The sequence below is a fragment of the Mytilus californianus genome, unplaced genomic scaffold (genome assembly GCF_021869535.1).
Source record: "Mytilus californianus isolate M0D057914Y unplaced genomic scaffold, xbMytCali1.0.p SCAF_1, whole genome shotgun sequence".
Lineage (NCBI taxonomy): Eukaryota > Metazoa > Mollusca > Bivalvia > Mytilida > Mytilidae > Mytilus > Mytilus californianus.
Genome location: NW_026262581.1, coordinates 83,801,659 through 83,823,832, shown reverse-complemented (window position 1 = coordinate 83,823,832; position 22,174 = coordinate 83,801,659). Strand labels below are relative to the sequence as shown.

General features: G+C 32.3%; 1 protein-coding gene across 1 annotated transcript in view; it reads right to left on the bottom strand.

The window, feature by feature from the left end:
* Window positions 1–5,095: 5,095 nt before the first annotated feature.
* The window catches only part of LOC127738185 (receptor-type tyrosine-protein phosphatase F-like), an 85,376-nt gene continuing 68,297 nt past the window's right edge, over window positions 5,096–22,174 (bottom strand). Inside the window, exons 10-20 of the mRNA XM_052249346.1 lie at window positions 18,274–18,371; window positions 15,465–15,610; window positions 14,552–14,687; window positions 13,462–13,611; window positions 12,710–12,809; window positions 8,634–8,707; window positions 7,645–7,770; window positions 6,897–7,007; window positions 6,142–6,296; window positions 5,656–5,791; window positions 5,096–5,192 (exon numbers count right to left, since the gene is read on the bottom strand). Of these exons, the coding sequence (XP_052105306.1) occupies window positions 5,112–5,192; window positions 5,656–5,791; window positions 6,142–6,296; window positions 6,897–7,007; window positions 7,645–7,770; window positions 8,634–8,707; window positions 12,710–12,809; window positions 13,462–13,611; window positions 14,552–14,687; window positions 15,465–15,610; window positions 18,274–18,371 (1,313 nt within the window). The 3' untranslated portion in view covers window positions 5,096–5,111. The remainder of the gene's footprint in view (window positions 5,193–5,655; window positions 5,792–6,141; window positions 6,297–6,896; window positions 7,008–7,644; window positions 7,771–8,633; window positions 8,708–12,709; window positions 12,810–13,461; window positions 13,612–14,551; window positions 14,688–15,464; window positions 15,611–18,273; window positions 18,372–22,174) is intronic.

The following is a 22,174-nucleotide window of genomic DNA, read 5'->3' as shown; positions in this document are numbered from 1 at the left end:
AAGAAATCTCGTAACGAAAAACACTGTTCTTTCGCCCTTTGTGTTTGTATTAATTATATATATATAGAGCAATCGTTTCGTCCCAAATGAAAATATTGTAAATTATAATAGACGGTCTGCTATCATTTTCAATAAGAAGTGTTTAGATCAAAACACATATCATAAAATGAATTAATAATGTCCTAAAATTCTCTTCCAACCCACCCACCCCCTCTCTTTTCCCCTTTGCAGCAAAGAAAAAAAATTGTGTATTTGCGTATATTTAAAAGTGTATTTTGTTCTTCTTTTTTTTCAGTAAGTCATTTATTACCCCTAACTCTATATAGAACATCCGTTATTATACAAAAAATCTGGGATATTATGATAAAAGCAAACCTTATTTCATAAAAAGTCATTTACTAGACATAATTATGTAAACTAAAACAATGCTTTGTCCTGGCTTAGTTTGATCTTACAAATATCACTTGTTACTTTGTAAAGGATAACATGACAACAATAAATGCATAATTGCTAAGTAGGGCAAATTTTCACAAGAATTTAAAAACACATGTGTCATTTTCTAAAAATTTCTGCAATAGTTACTGAAACTCGATGTATCGTACAATTTATCTTGTACTTTTACATAATGTTTATAAATGCTTAAAGTTGCTTCAATACAGGATTTTTGATAGCATTTGGTAAAATGGTTACTAATTAACAAGTATCCATAACATGTATATGTAATTAGCGCAGATTCTCGGTTCAAACATTAGCTAAAAGAACTCGCCAAGGAATTTCTTTTTGTCCCGGCTGATAAGGCTGCTAACAATATCATTATTGTTTGACGTACATTTTACATTGAGGTTCTACAAAAGGAAATCAGGAATTCACAACCATTCCAACTGACTCCATTTTCGGCAAATGACATCTGTAACAAACATAAACTTTTAGCTTCCTCTTTACAAGCAGAACTTCTAATCCTTACGCCCTTGTAAACATTAAATGTGTTTTCTTAACGATTACCAAATACTATTGTTTGATATGGTTTTTTCTTGTTATAATTTTTAAATAAGTGTTCATTAAATTATATTGATTAGATTATTGTTTTTTACTTAATTAGTACTTGTAGGTAATGAGCTGTTAATTATGGTGTGTAATTCCTTGTCCCAGATACTTAATATGTAGATGGTTTTTCGTTCGTTGAACAACAAACCACAGAATGTAAAATACGTATTTTTGTGTTTCTGTGTTGTAGATATATTCCCGAGCGAGTACTCGAGTATCGCTCGATAAAACCAACGAGTACTCGATTATTAATTGTTCACCGAGTTGACATCCCTATTTTTTAGTAACAACAAACAAAATAACTATGTCAATTGGAACTGCTCTGATACTATAACTGCCCTTGAATTTTTACTAGATAACATTTTTGTTTGCTATGGAGATTCCGTATATCGTCAGGTTATCGGAATTCCAATGGGGACTAACTGTGCGCCACCTATTGTGGACCTGTTTCTGTATTGTTATGAGTTACAATTTATGACTAAAATCAGCAAAGACCCATCGAAACAAAATCTGATTCAAAAATTTAATAACACTTTTAGATATTTAGATGATGCATTGGCTCTCAATAATGACGACTTCAGTATCTACACTAAAGAGATTTATCCTGCCGAACTGACTTCAAATAAAGCTAATACTAACAATGATCACTGCCCTTTCCTGGTTCTTTATATCTATATCTTTAACGGGAAGCTTCATACAAAAATTTATGATAAAAGAGATTATTTTTTATTTCCTATTGTTAATGATCCATTTTTAGATGGTAACGTTATATATCTCAACTTGTTCGATTCGCTCGTGTATGTTACAACGAAAGAAATCTCTGTATTACTGAAAAATTATTACACCAGGGTTTTCGATATCACAAACTAGTCAAAACATTTACTAAATTTTATCATCGGTACAAGGACATCATTTGTAAATATAAATTAACATGCAGACATCTTATACGCTCAGGTATTTCACATCCAATTAGTTATGGTAATATTCTTTACAGAGCACAAAAATGTCGGCATTCACCTCAAAAGCTAACAAAACCTTTAAACAGACTTATTCGGAAAGGATATAGTTTCGATACTGTTGTCAGGTCATTAAGAATTGCATATGTTGGTATTAATATTGGTTCACTCATAGGGTCTTTGCATCGGAAATAAACACTTTTATTCTAAAACCAGTTGTTGGCATGATACGGGTTATGTTCTCCTCATATATTTTATGATGTATGATACTAGACCCCTAACGGGAGGGATTGTACTTGATTTTCATATGATGAAGACATAATCTTTCAATCAGTTTAATTGAGGTCTGGAGCTGGCATGTCAGTAACTGCTAGTTGTCCTTTGTTAATTTATGTATCATTATCATTTTGCTTAGTTTCTTTTTTTACCTACTCTAACATCGGACTCGGACTTCTTTTGAACTGACTTTTACTGTGCGTATTGCATTGTGTTTGTTTATTCTATATTGGCTAGAGGTATAGGGGGAGGGTTGAGATCTCACAAAACATTTTTGCGCCTGTCCCAAGTCAGGAGCCTCTGGCCTTTGTTAGTCTTGTATGTTTTTTAATTTGTGTTCATTTTTGGAGTTTAGTGTGACGTCCATTTTCACTGAACTAGTACACAATTTTATTTACGGGCAAGCTGAGGACCACCTCCGGGTGCGGGATTTGGTCGGGTTGTTGTCTCTTTGACATATTCCCCATTTCCATTCTGAGTTTTATATGAAGGGCATTCTAAACCAGACCCAAAACACATGTATATCTATATATTGTTTTATATTCAAATAAATCTATTTTGGTTAACGATGTCATTCGATGCAAAATTTTACTAAAATATGTAAAACTTGCAATTTTTTTTTAACACCATGTTTAAACATTAAATATAAGAATAAGAAGATGTTGTAGGATTACCAATGATACAACTCTCCACCAGAGACCAAGTGACATAAAAGTTAACAACTATAGGTCACCACAAGACCTTCCACAATGAGCAAAACCCTTACCGCATAGTCAACTATAAATGGCCCCGAAATGACAAATATAAAACAATTCAAATGAGAAAAAAGTACAAATATGATTTAGCGAGTTTTATTAGTAACGGTCGAAAGGCCCCATTACATGAAAAAAATTACTGAATGAATAGTTACAACTGTTAAAACATTTGTACAATTAAATCTTAACACAGCGCTCACCTTGCGAAAGTAGATTATTATGAATTATTTCTTGTTTTGAATTCATTAAGAAAATTACACCCAATGGTAACTTGGGAATAGAAATATGGTTACTATTAGCCTGGCAGTAAAACCATTTCAAAAGTGGGGTGTTTGTTCGGTAATGCGTGATGTATGAACACACAGACACGTCCGGTCAGAATGGGGACGTTAATTCCAGTGCTTTGTGCCACGCTCTGTGCACGTTTAGATCTCGTTGAGAGGTCCCTAGGTGACATGTTATAAGGTTTAATTTCTGGCCCTATCCAGTATATACTCATTTTCTAGTGGTATTTCAAACTGCCCGCCCTTCATCCTTGCCGACACCTATGACAGTACCTACCTATTGTATTTATTGTTAACTTGTTTTCGTCCTGAACATTCATAAATTTTTTGCCACTGGAAGTTAAGCAATCAAAAATCAATCAGGAAAACCAATTCTTAATATAAATTCTGGTGTCTTTTCTAATTTACAGATCTTCACGTTTGGATGTTGTATTAACCTATTTCTAGAATATGTTTTGTGCATTGTGATACCATTAGAGTTTAGAGTCAAAAATTTACGAAGCAATATTATAACGTGAAATAAATTTATGAAATTCTCTAGGACTTTACGCAAAAAAGCTTTAACAAGTTACAAAACACCAATTGCGCAATTAAAGCAATTAAAAAGCCAACAAACCGACAAAACAAGCCACAGAAATGACAGTCCACAGCACATTACTGAAAATAATGAGCGACAACAGCCAGTACTTTTCTCAAGATGTTTATTTCTTTTATTTGCAACCATTTATAATTTAATATAGTTTAATTTGTTTTTTTTTTTTATTCTAAATACAAAATTACAAACAGTTCAACAATACTCTTAAATTCATGTAATCAATAAAATTTAACAATATAATAGCTTTGTTAATTATATGTAACAATACAGTACTTGTCAAAGTGTTGCTTTCGAAAACAAAAATTATGACCTAAAATTGAATTTGTGAGGTCTCCAAAAACATTTGACAACATCAAAATGGGTGTAACAATGTGCTTGAACATTCAATTTTCGAACTTTTCTAGCCTAGAGTCTATCAAATCATTTTGTTGTTTGCCATCCCAGTGTGCCATAAAACTAACATAGATAAGTATGCACAGACATTAGAAAAGAAGTTTTTCATGAAATATACAGAAACCTATGACCAGAGTGAACAAGCAATTTTTAGGAATCTTAAAACTAACTAAAAAATACTATTTAAAATGTTCCCGTGTACTGTACACACCATGTAATGTCATTGAGATCACGACATTAAATTTCTAATGAAATATAATTGAAATCGTCATTTGAAAGCAATTTTATCTGATGCTGACCCGACCGTCAGTTTACATTTTCGTGGATTTAGACGTTAAAAAGATTGTGACACAAGTAAGTATATGCAATTAAAAAGGAATAATTTACTGTCGTTCACACATGAATAATACGTATTGAAAATATTCAGGACACTGTTAATAATCATACAGCTGCCTCTTTTAAAGAACATAAGTCAAAAACTTTCAAATTGTATTGTTTTTATTGGGGAATTTTTTTATTAGTTTTGATTTGTTTTCTATTGATCCGTTCTTAGATGGACAAACCATTCTAAAACCAAGTTTTATATAGATGGTTTAACTCCGTTCTAAGCAATGTTTTGTTACAATGCGGATAAGAATCTAGGCATACACATTACCTAAATTTCATGTAAAAACACCACAGTATTTACTGAAAAAGCAAGGACATATCTTGGGTACAATTTCTAACTAACTAATTATATAGAAAAAAATATTGGCAACATGTAACAATTCTGTCCATTAATTTAAATACAACAACTGGTTTAGCGTCACTAATAATTTGCATACAGTGAATCTCGGGATTCTCCCTCCAATAGTGTTTTGATACACTTGTAACAATATTCATACTGATCCTGAAAACGAAAGAAAATGTTAATAAATTGTTTATGAATGCAGTATGCTTAAAGTCTGAAGGCAATTCTCCGACAAGGATTTCCTTTGCAATCTTTGTTGATAGTCGGATTTTTTTAAATAATTTTAGAAACTAAGGATTATATAATTATACGATAATCATGCATTTGCTTTTTCCTGTATAAAGTGTCACTTTTTTTTTGGTAAAATGAAATGGGATAGATTTCAACGGAAATTGAGATCATTGCATTCCATAATATATAATTTACCGTGCACTCGCTGTGAACTTATTTGTGTATATTGATAAAAATACAGACAGACCAATCGGCTTACAATCAATATTTAGCAACTATGCATTTGTTATTGATACATTCACAGGACAATTGGTACCAAAATGTGTGCGCATTATCAAATAAAAAGAAGTAATACACTTTTAATGTTTCTGATTATAATGAGAAAACTTACGAATTCTGAAAGAAATTCCGGTCGTCTTATTTGTATTGCTCTTACTACTTGGAACACATCGACTTCATCGTCCATCTGCATTTTCTCAAAAGCAAGTCTAAGCGCAACAAATAGTCCACTCTTGCTACAGCCATCACTGCAACATTAAGACAAACAATGACTTAATAATTTATCAGTACTCTGCTCAATCATATATGTCCTTACAGATTACCCCGAGATATTTGGTTTGTTTCGAGATGCTAATGACATTTGATAGCTTTCTGTGTAGTTGTTAATCAACTTCTGTTTATCTTTCCATTTCTTTTTTCTTGCTCTTTCAGATTTTATATGAACCCTGGTCTTTTTATCAAAAATAGCTATAAGGGAACAAAATCATCAACATAGAAGCAATGGATTAATAAATGTCTATTCCACAATATACAATGTATATAGACCAACCTACTATAATATGTATAGAACTACCTATTACAATTTATATAGACCTACCTACAAACTACAGTGAGTGGGCCTTTATTTATTTCCCAGCAATTAATTACACGTTGAACCAGATCCAACATGTATTCATGAGAAGATGGAACATCTGTATTCGCAGTCCATTCGCTTGCAGTGAAAACAGTAATTGATTTTCTCTCCATATTCGTCTGTAAAGGTTAGAAATTACAGTTAAAACATGATTGTTTGTAAGACGATAAGTTTCTGTAGGAAACATTTGAATGCTTCTTTGCAAACAATAATTAAAATACATGTCCTGTGTCTACGTTTCAATTAGAAGGATCTGACCACATTCCGTTTTACTCTGTTCTGGTAATTTTTACATCAGCCAATTAAGTTTCAGCCTTCATATTTTTGAAGGTGTGTATTAATCTGACAAAACCAGAGGATCCCGAAAAGTCTGTAAAACAGAAAGTAAAAGGAGTATTTCAGATCCTTATAAGCAAAGCTTGGACATATAATCTGTATTTTAATCAGATTTAACAATAACAAAAATAAGCTCAAACACCAACAAATCAAATCAAAAGTACAGTTAGAGGTTGCTGATATCATCCAAATACAGAAACGGAGTTGGAAATTCTGCAGAATTTCAAGTAAAAATCTCAAAGGAAACATTTGCAATAGCACTTGCCAAGTGATTACTCTCCATGCTTTTACTGTATTTTTATTTGACATTCTTTTACATTTGCCTATCGTTGATTGTCATTGAACCATAATTTGATTGTGTAGGATATTATAACATACATTACCTTATGGTTCAACGAAAGCTTCAGTTCACATTGCAAGCTAGCTTTATCTTTGACAACACTAAACTGATCAAATTCTAGTTTATCTTTCTCGTCAACCCATAGTGGAGCATTCTGTAATTAAATTGTAATTCATCGCGAGACCTTTATAAAATGAGTTTAAATAAGTATAGCCCATGTACTATGTAGCAATGCACAAGCGTGTTATGACCAACTAAACAATGAAATTGAAATTGATCACTTAAAATATATACCCCTCAAAACACAGACAAACAAACTAACACAATCAATTAAAAAATGACAAAAAAAATCAATCTTGAAATAAAATGGACAGTTGACAAAAATGTACACATATGTACTAGGTAAAACGGAAGCAATTAAAGGGAATTGATAAGTGTTTTGTTTGTAATCATACCACATCTCCTTTTCATAATAATAAAACATCAAACGACAAGAGCTTTATATAAAAGAAAATTTAATGACAAGAGAAAATAAATGAAAAATTAATACACTGTCATTGCTGAGGTTATACTGTCCGTACTATTAAAGGACATGCTTGTGGTATTTACAATTCATTATCGGATAGATTGATAGTGTAGACATATGGTAGTGATTTTAGACTTTTGTGTGAAAACTATTTCAAAGTTTAAGTCGTCAGAAAAGGATTAAAAGTAGTTACATGCATATTAGCTGGTCATGACATGTATCAAGGTTTACCTGTTATCACATTATGATATTGAGCAGCCTTTACCTTATTCACAGAATCTAACAAAACAACAATTGTGGAGCTGTGGTCATACACCATAGTCCAAAAATCAACTACTGTTTCTACCAATGGACACTGTGTTACAAGGAACTTGCTTTCTGCTGAATATCCCTACAACATAATAGGCAAACATGTACTTATCATTAGAACACGATATATTAAACTTCCTTTTACTAGGTTAAATGTTAAATTGAAAATCAATGTCTGTGTATTTTAATTGGTTAAAAAAACTATCAAACGTAATCATTGACACAAACGTCATTTGCCTGATTTGATTCTTACAGTTTGAAAATAAAAGTGGTTATAAAGATGACAATTCAGTGTACAAATAATTTGATATGATAACAGACAAAGCAAATTCAACAGCTGGAGTGTTTAAATATAAGAATAAAACTATACAAAAAGAACAATTCAATGTATGTGTTAAATAAACTACAAGTACATGCAACAAGTAAGGGGAAATACGCATTCAGTATTCACACTTTGCGAGAACTGGCACATTAATTAATTTTGTCATAATTTCAAATGATTTTACTTAAAAAATTACTTATTATAACAGAAATGTGAATTGAGTTTCTTACATATTACTTTTTAAATGTTCCAAATGTATGAATACAAATTTCCCTTATGTATCACATTCTAAATTCCACATATAAATGAATGAATCAAAACAAAACACAATGTAAAAAACTAAACACTGAGCAACACTGACCCAATCAAAAACCAAAGGTGGTCCCAGGAAGGGTGTTGCTTGTGTATATGGAAACCTGGCCATTAGTCTAATTGATAGGTCGCATGTCAGGAAATAAAGTCATCATAGATACGATATGAGACAACGAAGGTCAAAGCCCATGAGATTGTAATGGATATTCATAAGTGAGTTAATGTTAAAGTTCATCGAATTTACATCAATGAAATAATTATAAAAATAACGAAAATGCCAATGCTTAGATGGAGATAAAATTTGTACTCACGGGAACTATCACTCCATTTATATAATCATTTCGTGTTTTACCAAATGACATTAGGTAAGGTCTATAATTGTCATCTACAAATAAATGATTAAGTTAAGCAACAAATGAATGATCATTAGCTGCAGTGATCGAATGACGCTTTAAACTTTAATAACATGTACTTTTTTGTACAATTAACATAGTGTACATGTAAAATATAACTTCTGTACATTGTTTGTAATGGATATAATATAACTTAAATAAAATTATTATATCAAGTTTAAAAATGTTATTGAAAGATTACAAAGATTTGCATAATGACTCCATGGATTACAAGATGTTAATAAGGTTAAGTATAATACGCTCTATATTTATATATATAAGTACGTCTAAACAAGTGACAACTCTACGACAAATCCATCCATTGGATCACCAGTGAAGGTGATACACGGCTGAAAACACATATTATATTCATAATTACTCTAAATATCAGCACAACAATGTTACATCTGCAAATTTGCGGAAGCAATTTTTTGTTCTTCCCTTGCCGGGATTGGAACACATGCTATTGGGATATCGTGACAACACCGTCTGCAATGTGTCCAACGCTTCAGACCACTTGACCACCTAGACTGAACCAAAAATTCAGCTTTCGGTGGACTAGTGTTACCTTTCATCGGCAGTAGAATCTAGAGTTGTAACACAGTACATGATATATTAGGCATGAAGAGATCGTAAGATACAGTCACAGAAATAATTATTTGATAAGTACGTCTAAACAAGGGACAACTCTACGACAGATCCATCCATTGGATCACCAGTGAAGGTGATACACGGCTGAAAACACATATTATATAAATTTATATATGTTTATCCAACGCAATCATAGGTTTAAATGTTGTTTTCAATTTAGACTTGTTTATTAGTATATTTTTTCGTTTGGGCTTGTTTATAGTTTTTCTTTTAGGCTTGTATTATATTTGTCTTCGGGTTTATATAATCCGTTCATCCTATTTCGATTCTTCAAAATTCAAGAGTCAATCCTAAATTGAGGTAAATTAGATGACCTTCAAAAACCGTTTCGATTCCTAACATCACTGAAGAGACATTAATTGTCGAAATCCGGATATGGTGTACAATTTTTTGCACCTCATGTTTGCGGTATACCATCTTTTCTGCACGTTTCTTGTTTTCTGGTTAGTATTAAATTGAAATTAAGATCCATTTTGTTACATCTGGTGATCCGTTTATTTGGAAATCGCCAATTGCAGTCAGCAGATGTTATGAACATCCGTTGTTCGACCTGCTAGTGAAATGCGTTTTGTTAAAATATACTTTTTCACTTTTTTGGTCTTTTGGAAAATGTTGTTTGTGCTGTATTTAGTCCCCTCTACCAATACATTTGGTTTGCATGCACGCGTATAAAAATAGCAGTTTTTATCCAACGCAATCATAGGTTTGAACGTTGTTTTCAGTTTAGACTTGTTTACATTTTTTCGATTGGGCTTGTATTATATTTGCCTTCGGGTTTATATAATCAGTTCATCTATTTCGAGTCTTCATCATTCAAGAGTCAATCCTAAATCAAGGTAAATTATATGGCCTTCCAAATACCGTTTCGATTCCTAACATCACTGAAGAGACATTTATTGTCGAAATCCGGATATGGCGTACACATTTTTGCACCTCATGTTTGCGGTATACCATCTTTCCTGCAAGTTTATTGTTTTCTGTTTGGTATCAAATTAATAATTAAGATCCATTTTGTTAAATCTGTTGATGCGTTAATTTTGCAATCGTCATGGCAGTCAGGAGGTTTTAAGAACATCCGTTGTTCGATCTGCTAGTCAATGCGTTTTGTCAAAATATACTTTTTAACTTTTTTGGTCTTTTGGAAAATTTTGTTTGTTTTGTATTTAGACCCCTCTACCAAGAAAATTGTTTTGCATGCACACGTATAAAAATTGCGGTTTTTATCCAACGCAATCATAGGTTTGAACGTTGTTTTCAATTAAGACTTGGTTGTATATATATATATATATATATATATATATATATAGATATATATAAGTACAAAAAAAACAATGTACGTCTGAACCAGTGACGACTCTACAACAGATTTTATCCATCGGATCATCAGTGATTGTGATACAAGGCTGAAAACACCATTCTGTATATATAATTCGTCTAAATAATAGCCCAACAATGTTAGATCTGTAAATTTGCGATAGCAAATTTTTTGTTCTTCCCTGGCCGGGATTCGAACTCATGCTACTGCGATATCGTGGCACCAAATCGCCTTGCACTGTGCCCGACGCGCTAAACCACTCGACCACCTAAGCTCTACAAAAATAAAGCTTTCGGTGGCCGTGTGTTACCTTTCTTCGTCAGTTTTAATCTAGCGTCGTAACACAGTACATGATATATAAGGTATGAAGATGGAAATGTTACAGATCAGCTGAATTATCTATTGTAAAGGATCCTACAAATTAATGTAAGATGCAGTCACAGAAATAATTATATTATGAGTACGTCTGAATCAGTGACAATTCTACAACAGATTTTATCCATCAGATCACCAGTGATGGTGATACAAGGCTGAAAAACACATTCTGTATATATAATTCGTCTAAATATCAGCACAACAATGTTAAATCTGCAAATTTGCGCAAGCAAATTTTTGTTCTTCCCTCGCCGGGATTATATTATATCTTTGTAAACAGCAACAACGCTGATAGAACAGAAACGTGTTAATTTTTTTTTATTTGAACTCGTTCGATTGATTTTTTATTATCATTATTATTTCTGTTTGAAGGTATGTGGTTTTTTTTCGTTGTTGTTGTTATCTGTGTTCATGAATGGAAAGAATTTTGGTGTTTACGTCAAAGAATCAGCAACTGAACGACTAACATATCCAACTAAGATGTCTAATCAAAAGGGTAATATACGGTCTTTAACAATAGACAGGTGTCGATACAATACGTCAAGCTCCAAACAATCCCAATTCGATATTAGTTGTGCACAAATTTATCAGAAACAATAAAAGATCTGCTATCACAACCTAACTCCCTTAACATCAGGCTGGTTTTTATTTATTCAATCATTTCTAATTTTCTCATATCAGGGCCGTTGATGGCTTACTTCACTGTATGGCTTTTTACTTATCGTCGTAAGCCTTACGATGATCTATTTGTTTAGCATGCACGTCCTTTGATCTCTATCTCATTATTTGTATAATCCATTAAAACAAGTACAACCCCGCCACATTCTGTATGTGCCTGTCCCAAGTCAGGAGCATGCAGTTCAGTGGTTGTCGTTGGTTCATGTCTGTAATATTCGTTTTCCGGAAATTGTTTCTTATAAATTAAGCTGTTAGTTTTTTCAATTGAATTGTTTCGTATTTGTCATGTCTGGGCCTTTTATAGCCGACTATACGGAATGGGTTTTTCTCATTGTTGAAGGCCGTACGGTTGCCTATAATTGCTTTCATTCACTTTATTTTAACTTATGGGGATAGTTGTCTCATTGGCAATCATACCACATCTGCTTATTTTTATACCATAAGAGCAATTAACTCTATAATAACGGTAAAGTAGATAGCTAAAAACCATAATTAATAAATAATTAATAATTCTGTATATCATAGAATTCTCGCAGAACTTGACAGCTAGCTCAAAGTTCTTAAAATGCCGATAAGAAATCATATTATTCTAATCTTATATCAGATGCTGTAAAAGTATAAATTTTAGATGAGTTGAAGTAGACAATCGTGTTTGGTGGAAAATATCTATCGTTCTTTGTAGAGAATCATGCGTTCAAGAATTGTCTTTCGTAGTATATGTGTCCGAGAGGTTAAAACAATAACAGTAGTAATATATTCTTGCATTAGTATATATGCATCTTCAAAATTGAATTCATATATTTTCAGAGCGTAATGTATATTTTTGTTTCCAAATTGCATGATTATTAACGTGTAATACTCTCTTTCGTCAAGTAGTTAATAGTCAAGGCCTAGGACATTTCAGAATTGAAGGATTGTATGCATATAATATAAATGTTTTAACAAAATAAAAAAAAATACCAAGATTTTATCTTACGTGGGTAAACATTTTTTGAAGAATTCTTTGGTGTGTTTTCTCTTGAACGTGCAGCACTATATTCGGCAGGCCTATACGATGGTTTTAGAGTTTGCAGTTTCTGCAATGTAAACAAATAGTATTAAATGGAATAACTTTACTGAATACAAAGTGTATTGCTGAAGAGATTTTAAACACGGACTTTTGCATTATTGAGCACGAGATTTTAGAAATGGCATCTCCCAACAGAGATATCAAATTGCATAATAACATAACAAAAGGACAACGCTACGATACAAAATTATGAACGAGAACCTTTCAGAATATGACATGCACTTGGATTGAATAAACCCTAGATTTGATACTTTCCTTTCACAAAGCAAAGATCATTATTATGGAACATATATAATAGTACCGTAGACAATGTCTTACTTGAAAAACGCATATTCCTTTTGAGGGTCTACATGAATATCAATACATTAAACATGTAGAATGTTCAGTATGGTACATTTCAATGAAGCCTGTCTCTTTTGTAGTAACGTTTAGCAGTCCACGTGCACAGAGAGGCGAAAGATACCAAAGGGACATTCAAACTCAACGTTCATTTTGCTGAAGTAAGATTTTTATCGATAAGATGTATCTGTATTCCTTGTATTCTTTAGTTCAAGTTAAAGGAAAACGATGTAACATAGTTCTCAGCAATAACGTATTTTATAAATGATATTATGTGTATTATTCTTAGAGGATTGTTTTTTTTAGTGTAAACAATATACCTGAAACTCTTGTCTGTACATCGTTTGATTTTGTGGTAACCTTTTGTTTTCTTGCTGTTCGATATATCCACAAAAAGTGTCCCTTGGAATGGACGTTTCTGGAACAGTGAACAATTCCAATAATGCTTCAAATACGACCTCATACTGTTCCTGCAAAAATTACATTTTCTTTTAATTAAAGGAATCATATCATTAACATTTAGTACTTGTCACTTCTTATTTTATGTTATTGTTTTTTTTAATAATTTATTGACGTGAAATATTTAAGAACTTCATCCAAAAGTGATCATTAGCAAATTACAGAAGAAGACATCCAAATGTAGACAACAAACAGGATACATTTGTTATAAACAGCAATTGAATAGTTATATGGAATGATCATCACCTGAGGTGTGGTTGCGCAAGGACGGGATTTCCCCACTCTCTAATTCCAAAGCATTTTCTTTAAAGCTGTTATCTAAGCATAATCAACTTATGATACTATATTAATTGATTTAAAGTTTTCATGAAAGTTAAATATTAAAAAAAATAAAACGGCGAAAAATATGAAAAAGATTCATATTTTGCTAATTGTAAAATATGGCATACTTTCTGATCAACTTCAATACTTTCAACACTCACAATGTTGTTTATCTTTGATTATATTTTGTTTTTATTTCAGTACATAATTGTGCTTGAGGTTCAGAGTACTGTTTATACACAGAACAATCATTGTTACTGAGGTACACTTTGGATCGACTTTGTTTTATTGAATACGTCGCTGAAGCTTCTACTATATATAAGACAATATATATCTTCATTTCATACAACCAGAATTTGATTAAAATACACTTGCGTTTTTTTTAGAACTTCGCTTTCAATGATTTGATAACACTTCGTTTATGTTCTTGTAATGATTGCATCATCCAATGAAAATTCAGTCTACAAATGTTTTAAGTTGTGTATCATTACAACAAAAATCCAGAGGATTCCAAAGGGTCTTTAAAATGAACAGTAGAACGGAACGCTGTCAGATCCATGTAAGCAAAGCGTTGACACAGGATCTATATTTTAATCAGACTGATATAACCATAAAGGTAATAAAACGTACATATGTCTGTATCATATTCATTCTATCCTTTCTCATCATTTGAACATACTCCATAACATCAACAGAGCCAACTTTCTGTCCATGTTCATATAACGCATCTACAGCAATGAATGTTCCTGTTCTGCCAACACCGGCACTTCAAAACAAATTGTTTACAATTATAACTGCTTTTCAAAGTAGAAAATTGTTTGAACATTGTTAAATGTAGAATTTAAATTCGATTCTACATAGGCAGATATTCGTACAACAAATCATACAATATAAATCCAGATTTCAAATCTTCAGTGGTTTTCTTTTGTTTCTTTGTGAACGTTTTGTAAAAACAAGATGGATGAACGATTCATAATAAATCACGGCTACAGACACCCGCAAACACCATGTGGACAAACAAATATATGCAGTAGTTAGTTGGGTCACCAACATACGGTAATCACATTAAACTTACCAATGGTGCAAATTTTGACAATCAATGTTTCGTCAGTGATTCGCGATGTCCGAATATTTGAAATTTCAAACCTTACTTTAAACTTTGAAGTGTTAACATACCCATTAAGGACATAGGGTAGTGTCAACAAGGAATCAGAGGAACACGTAAACATGACGGAGATGCATTCCTTAATTTAAAGTGATTTTCAAATTATCGAGTTAAGGATTATAGAGACCTTTTTTCAATGAATTAATAAAACATCACATACTATAAAAATAATTGCATTGGTATAGCAGAATACTATATCGTGTATCATTGTCAAAAAAAACCCAAACAAATAGAACTGTTTTATAATAATTGTGTATAATTATAAAATGTTCTTCCTTTTTTCAAATTTCATGATAGAATAACAAGTTTGTTTTAAATAAATAACAATTTGGTTTGTAGCTAGAGCCTTCAAGTTGGTGTTAATACTTTTAAGCATACCTGCAGTGCACAATCATTGGTCCACTCTGATTATGTTGTTCACTAGCGACTTTTCTGTAAAAGTTTACCAGTTTAATGCTATCTGGAACACCGTGGTCCGGCCATTGTATAAAATGAAAATGATGAATATTTCGTTCTCTCTGATTCTATAAAGACAGAATATTCTTACTACTAGAAAATTAATCTCATAGTTACACTACACACGTTTGAAATATCTAAATATGAAATAATCATTGATCTAATCAAAATAGATTATTTGTCGTTAAATCTTTAACAAGAACCCTTATTGACAAAAGAGATATGGGAGAATGTATTGGTGTTAGCGGAACTTCTTGTGGCAAATTGAAAATGAAGGTACAGGAACCAACATGTTTAAGAAATATTTCTAAATAAGCAAAACAGCAAAACAACACATTCTATAGCTTTGCTTTCTTCTTTTTTAAGTTATTAAGCATTATGGAATTTATTTAATTAATTTTGAATATGATTTTTATATATAATTAACTCCAAAGTATTCTTAAGATATAAGATAGTATCATATACTGTTTATTCACATCGTAGACTTGTAAATTTTGAATATTTCTTAGTCGCATAATAACAATGACAATGTATGTATGCACTGTATTTTAAACACACAAAAGATCAATAAAAAATCAAAAAAAGATTTTGAATGAATAGCATTCTTCCATCTATTTGATTTACTGGATTCGTTTATGAGCAGACGTGAATTTGAGAATTTAAATTTAAAAGCACCTCTTATTTATAAAGAAGTGTTATCTGCTTGGAAACGTTTCAAGGGGAGTTTTAACCCGTTAGATGCATTTCATGTGAGAAAAGAATTTCGTTGGTTCAACCCTTTTATAAAAATCGACAATACGAGTATTTTTCGCGGATCTTGGTATATGAAAGGCATAAGGTTCATTAATTATATTGTAGATGACAATGGTAATTTTTTTGTCTCGTGACGCTATTAATCAAAAATTTAACCTAAATCGTACTTTTGTTGACATTCTATCGGGAGGGATTGTGCTTGATTTTCATATGATGATGACATAATCTTTCAATCAGTTTAATTAAGGTCTGGAGCTGGCATGTCAGTAACTGCTAGTTGTCCTTTGTTAATTTATGTATCATTGTTATTTTGCTTAGTTTCTTTTGTTACCTATTCTGACATCGGACTCGGACTTCTTTTAAACTGGGTTTTACTGTGCGTATTGCTGTGTGTTTCTTTATTCTACATTGGCTAGAGGTATAGGGGAGGGTTGAGATCTCACAAAACATGTTCAACCCCACCGCATTCTTGCGCCTGTTCCAAGTCAAGAACCTCTGGCCTTTGTTAGTCTTGTATGTTTTTTTAATTTTAGTTCATTTATATGTTTTGGAGTTTAGTATGACGTCCATTTTTACTGAATAAGTACACATTTTTATTTAGGGGCCAGCTGAGGCCCACCTCCGGGTGTGGGATTTTCGCTGCATTGAAGACCCATTGGTGGTCTTCAGCTGTTATCTGCTCTTTGGTCGGGTTGTTGTCTCTTTGACATATTCCCCATTTCCATTCTCAATTTTATCTATTAAACTTGCTATATCACTTGACTGGAAGATTTGTTAATACAGCAACACATGTCACCTAACAGCAACTCATTTGGATTTGTTTTAGAGCATGAGAATAAAAAATACAATGTATGCCCGTCAGTAACTAGAGATGTGTATTCACTTTTTATCGATCAAGGACATGTTTCTCCTATTTCGCAACAAAATCAGGAAGATGAAAGATGGAAAATATTTATTCACTGTCTTTTTAAAGAATATTTATATTTGTCTAAGTACAAACACGAGTCATTTGTGGACAGATCGGGGGTGGGTGGGATGAGGGGATAATGGAATTTATTTAATTTACTTTGAATATGATTGTATATTTAATGAACTCCAAAGTATTCTTAAGATAGTATTATATACTGTATATTCACATCGTAGACTTGTAAACTTTTAATATTTCTTAGTCGCATTATAATGATAACAATGTATGTATGCACTGTAGTTTGAACACCAAAAAGATCAATAAAAAATTAAAAACAGATTTAAAATAAATGACATTTTTTGTTCATTTTTTATTTTATATCATATAGAAAAACAAGCCCAAACTCTTGCCTGTGTATACATTAGTGTGTTTATTGTATCAGTGGGTCTGTCTTAAACAACATTTTCGGTCAGAAAGTTTTAGACAAACATGAACACAATACTTAAAAGAAATCAAAGATAACTTGTTGAAGTAAAAAGGTTAATACTTACGTTATCTTTACAGATATTCTAAGCACGAAAGTACACTTACAAATTGTAAAACTCAAATGAGTTTAATGCAAACAATAAGACTTACCGTTTTATTGTGTATTGTTATCAATCTATACACATAGACTGTATGATAAGTCTCAACTTTCATTATCAATCGGTAGTTGTCTATTACCATTGCTTTATTTACTGTTTGAGGCCAATATTGTTCACATTTATTCTAAAATAAATAATTGGTTGCATTTAAGAAATTAAACACGACATCTACATTTGCTTTCAAATACAGATTTGACTTAATTTCTTTACATGCAGTAATTTTTTTTTTCATGCTAAGTTTGGGTATTGTTGTTGGATTGCTCTGTCATCAAAGTTTACCCAATATCATCTATTTTGTTTTATTGACAAAGTGACATATCAGTTTTTGGAAAACGGTTCAGGTTTCACTCAATTTATAATTTACAAATAACATTTGCCGTAGTGAATATATCTCAGGGATTGTACATGGATCGAAATGATTAAATACCCTTCTGTTTTCTTCGAGTTGTGTTACCATCACTATTTTACCAACTTGTTCTTGCCAAATCATGTGCCAGAAGTCCTTCACAGTATTCTTTTTTGGACCTTTTTATATAGGAAAAAAATAAAAAATGCTTGTATAAAACAAAGCTACATCATATTGTCTTAATATTATTAAGAATTGGAATACACACATTTCTGACAGATATTTGAATAATCTCTCTCTCTCTCTCTCTCTCTCTCTCTCTCTCTCTCTCTCTCTCTCTCTCCAAATAACTTTGTTTTACAAGGTAACCAAAGTGTATAAATATATGTCACGATTGTCCGAATACTAGTATTATATATGATGAAATAGACAAAAAAGAGATAATAGCCAAACTATTCGTCGGTTTGCATTTTAATATATTAGTGATATTTGGAATGCCTAGAAAGCAGATAAATGAATATTAAATAATATGGCGCTTAAGCTTGGAGACCATACTATATTTCAATTGAAAGTAAGTCCTCTGAGCTTATGTTCTTCTTACAAATGTTGAATATGTACAAACTAGTGTACATTAGACATTTGCGGAAACTGTCATACACCTACGATTAGGATTACAATTATACGTACAGGTGACATTTAAACCTTGGGTCGTTTCTAAGTATAAATATAAAATGTCGGTTCAAAACAAACACTTACTCCTATGAGGTTTTTCTCAAGTTGAGCAACGGGGTTTTTAAGAAATATCTGTAAAAAATGGCCTCTTGACAGCTAGAGTTTGGTCAATCTTCTGCTCTTTTGATTTTTCCTCCTCTGGGTTTTGCTGCAACTAGATCGTATTTTGTACCGATGTGTAAACATTAATTATGAGGGTCTGGATGTGGTTTACAGAATAGAGAATAATTGTCAAAATGTGCAGAATAAAGGGCTAAAAAAGTAAAGAACAGAGAATAATGCGGGGCTGAAATATAGAGAATAACAGGCAAAATTTATAACAGAAAGAATAGAGAAAAATGACCTAAAAAATTAAAGAATACAGAAATGAAGGACCCCCAATCCACACCCTCAATTATTATACATTTGGTTTTATCCAGTTCAAACATGCTGTAAATGTACGGAGTATGACAGAATGGACAAACATCATTTAATATATGAGACATGCAAACAAATTTTCGCAATTCACGTTGCAGTGGCTAGGCTGGGACATTTAATTAATAAAGCGATTTTTTTGTCTCGAGTCATACAGTGGCGGGTTTAATAATTACATTTTGTATCTTGCTTCCTCTGTCTTTTCAGATAAAAAAATGGCAAATTTACTGGCATACAAAATTCCACAAAGGTTTAGAGAAACATACACATTTTACGCCTGTCCCAAATCAGGAACCTCTGGCCTTTGTTAGTCTTGTATGTTTTTTAATTTTGGTTCATTTATATGTTTCAGAGTTGAGTGTGACGTCAATTTTCGCTGAATTAGTATACATTATTGTTTAGGGGCCAGCTGAAGCCCGCCTCTGGGTGAGGGATTTTCTCGCTGTGTTGAAGACCAATTGGTGGCCTTGGGCTGTTTTTTGCTCTTTGGTCGGGTAGTTGTCTCTTGACACATTCCCGTTTCCTTTCTCAATTTTACAATTTTTTTCTATACAAGAATTGCAATATAGCCCCCTTTTTTCTAAATCAACTGTAAGAGCATACGATACAGTAAAGATCCCACGGTGAAATTTTCTTGAAATTGTACTATAGAGTGCACTAATGACGGTGTCCATGCCAACACAAAATTAATCTGCAAAAATATTCCGTTCATTAATAGAGATCAATCTTGCAAATGTATATCAGGTGAGAAGAAATTGCAAATAAAAATCACGCACTATTTAAGTTGGTAAGGGAGCAGTTGCAGATACAAAAGTGTAATCGTGTCAAAGATGGACGAACAGACGGACGGACTCCCACTTACTTTATACCGCCTGCTTTTGTGAAGCGAGTGGAATTATCAATACGTAAAAACGAATAAATGATAAGTGTACTACTTGCATTTATTTCTCTTTTTTTCCGTTATGGATGAAGAACACACATTAACCATGGCAGTATTACCTGCCCTGATGAAGACTCCACCAGATATTATGCATTTCATTCGTCATCTGATTCTAACTCTGGTAGTCCTGGCTAGACCACTACCAAACCAATCTTTTACAATCAAGGAAATAATTATAGACAATGATGTACACTTTTGGAATGGGAAAGGTTCATTCACTTCTTTTGCAAACAAACAAGATTCAATTTACAGGTGAAACTCCTGAATCGGTACTTCTAACTGTCCATGTTGATGGTCTATTCAGACAGATAACCGGTCGAAACCATCAGCTTTCCCCAAGAAACTGAATTCTTCTTTTATGTTGTGTTTGGAATCGTACCCGTCTTGTCGTATGATTTTTGAATAGTTGACGTCAGTGTTTCGACTATCAAAGATGAAATACATATTGCATGTATACCTATTTCAAGAAACATATGGCCATCTTATGTACTGTAAATTCAGAAATTATTGCGTGCATTTATTATTGCGAATTTTAAAGAATGGACTAAAATGTGAGATTAATTATTGCGATTTCAGGAAAATCTGCATACAGTTATATGTATCAAATATCAGAATGCGAATTTTTATTATTGCGATACTCATTCATTCGCATTATTCGCATTAATAAAAACCTCGCAATAATTTCCGAATTTACAGTATTGGCTTTCTTTGGATGATTGGCAGAACTTACAAGGTGGGTGGCCAAAACTTCTTTTGCAGTAGGGGCTATCGACGGATCTTCAACTGAAATTTAGCGGCCGATAACAGAACAACAGGAACAGTTTTATTCAGGACAGAGACATCATCACTGCATTCACACTCAAGTTGTAATATCGAACGAAGACAAGATATGTTATCTTGAGTGCGGATTTCTTTCATTGGCATCAGTCATATATGTTTATTAGAAATATAGGACAAGAACTACTTTTCCCCATTGAGCTGTTTTTGCTAGGTGACAAAATATTTGAACAGACATCCAGTATTGACACATTATACAAGACAAACCCAGAATATGCAGAGAAAGTGCCGAAAATAAAAATAAAACATATTACACACAATAGAGTAGAGGTTGGACACGCCATCGGATAATTAAAAAAATGCAAAGATATGGTGACCTTGTAGCGATTAAAATCTGTTTTGACCATATGGGCTGCATGTGTGTCGTCGAATAGACTTATTTACATTATTTAAAAAATCATGTGGTTATGCTATGTATCTCAATTGCGATTTTTTTTATATTTTGAGATGACCCCTTGTTTTTCGTCAACTGTAATCGTAAGTCTAAATGTAATCCTAGGTATAGACCTAGTTTCCGCAAATGTCTATTCATGTTTCATTGATTATTTTTTCTGTACCATTGTCATATTTCATGATAGAATATTCATTAATTTCTTCAGGGCGGTTGCGTCGACAGTGTTAGCGTCTCCTGTGTAATGCTCGAATATAAAATGAAGTAAAATCCGAACTGTTAAAAATATCTTCGGAAAGGGAGAGCTTTTCATGCAGTAAATAGTTACTTTTAAATCGGTGCATTTATTTATTTTCTGTGTAAATATTTAGCTCGTTGGGATCAGAACGGATTAAATCATCTATATTCTGTGTGTTTTATATATAAAAAACATGATGCATTAATGACATAGTACTGTACTGTTATAGGGGATGTAATATGTTATTTTTTGAGACGTAAAATGTGAAATATCGGGAAAAAAAGTATTTTTCTGCTGATTTTAATCATTAGATTGAAAACGGATTGATGGACTCCTGTTATTTTTTAAATGACATTTGGCTTGATTATGAAGAGAGATTATATTGTACCAGTTTTAGGGAAAAAAATCACCGATGATTTTGTTCAATTAG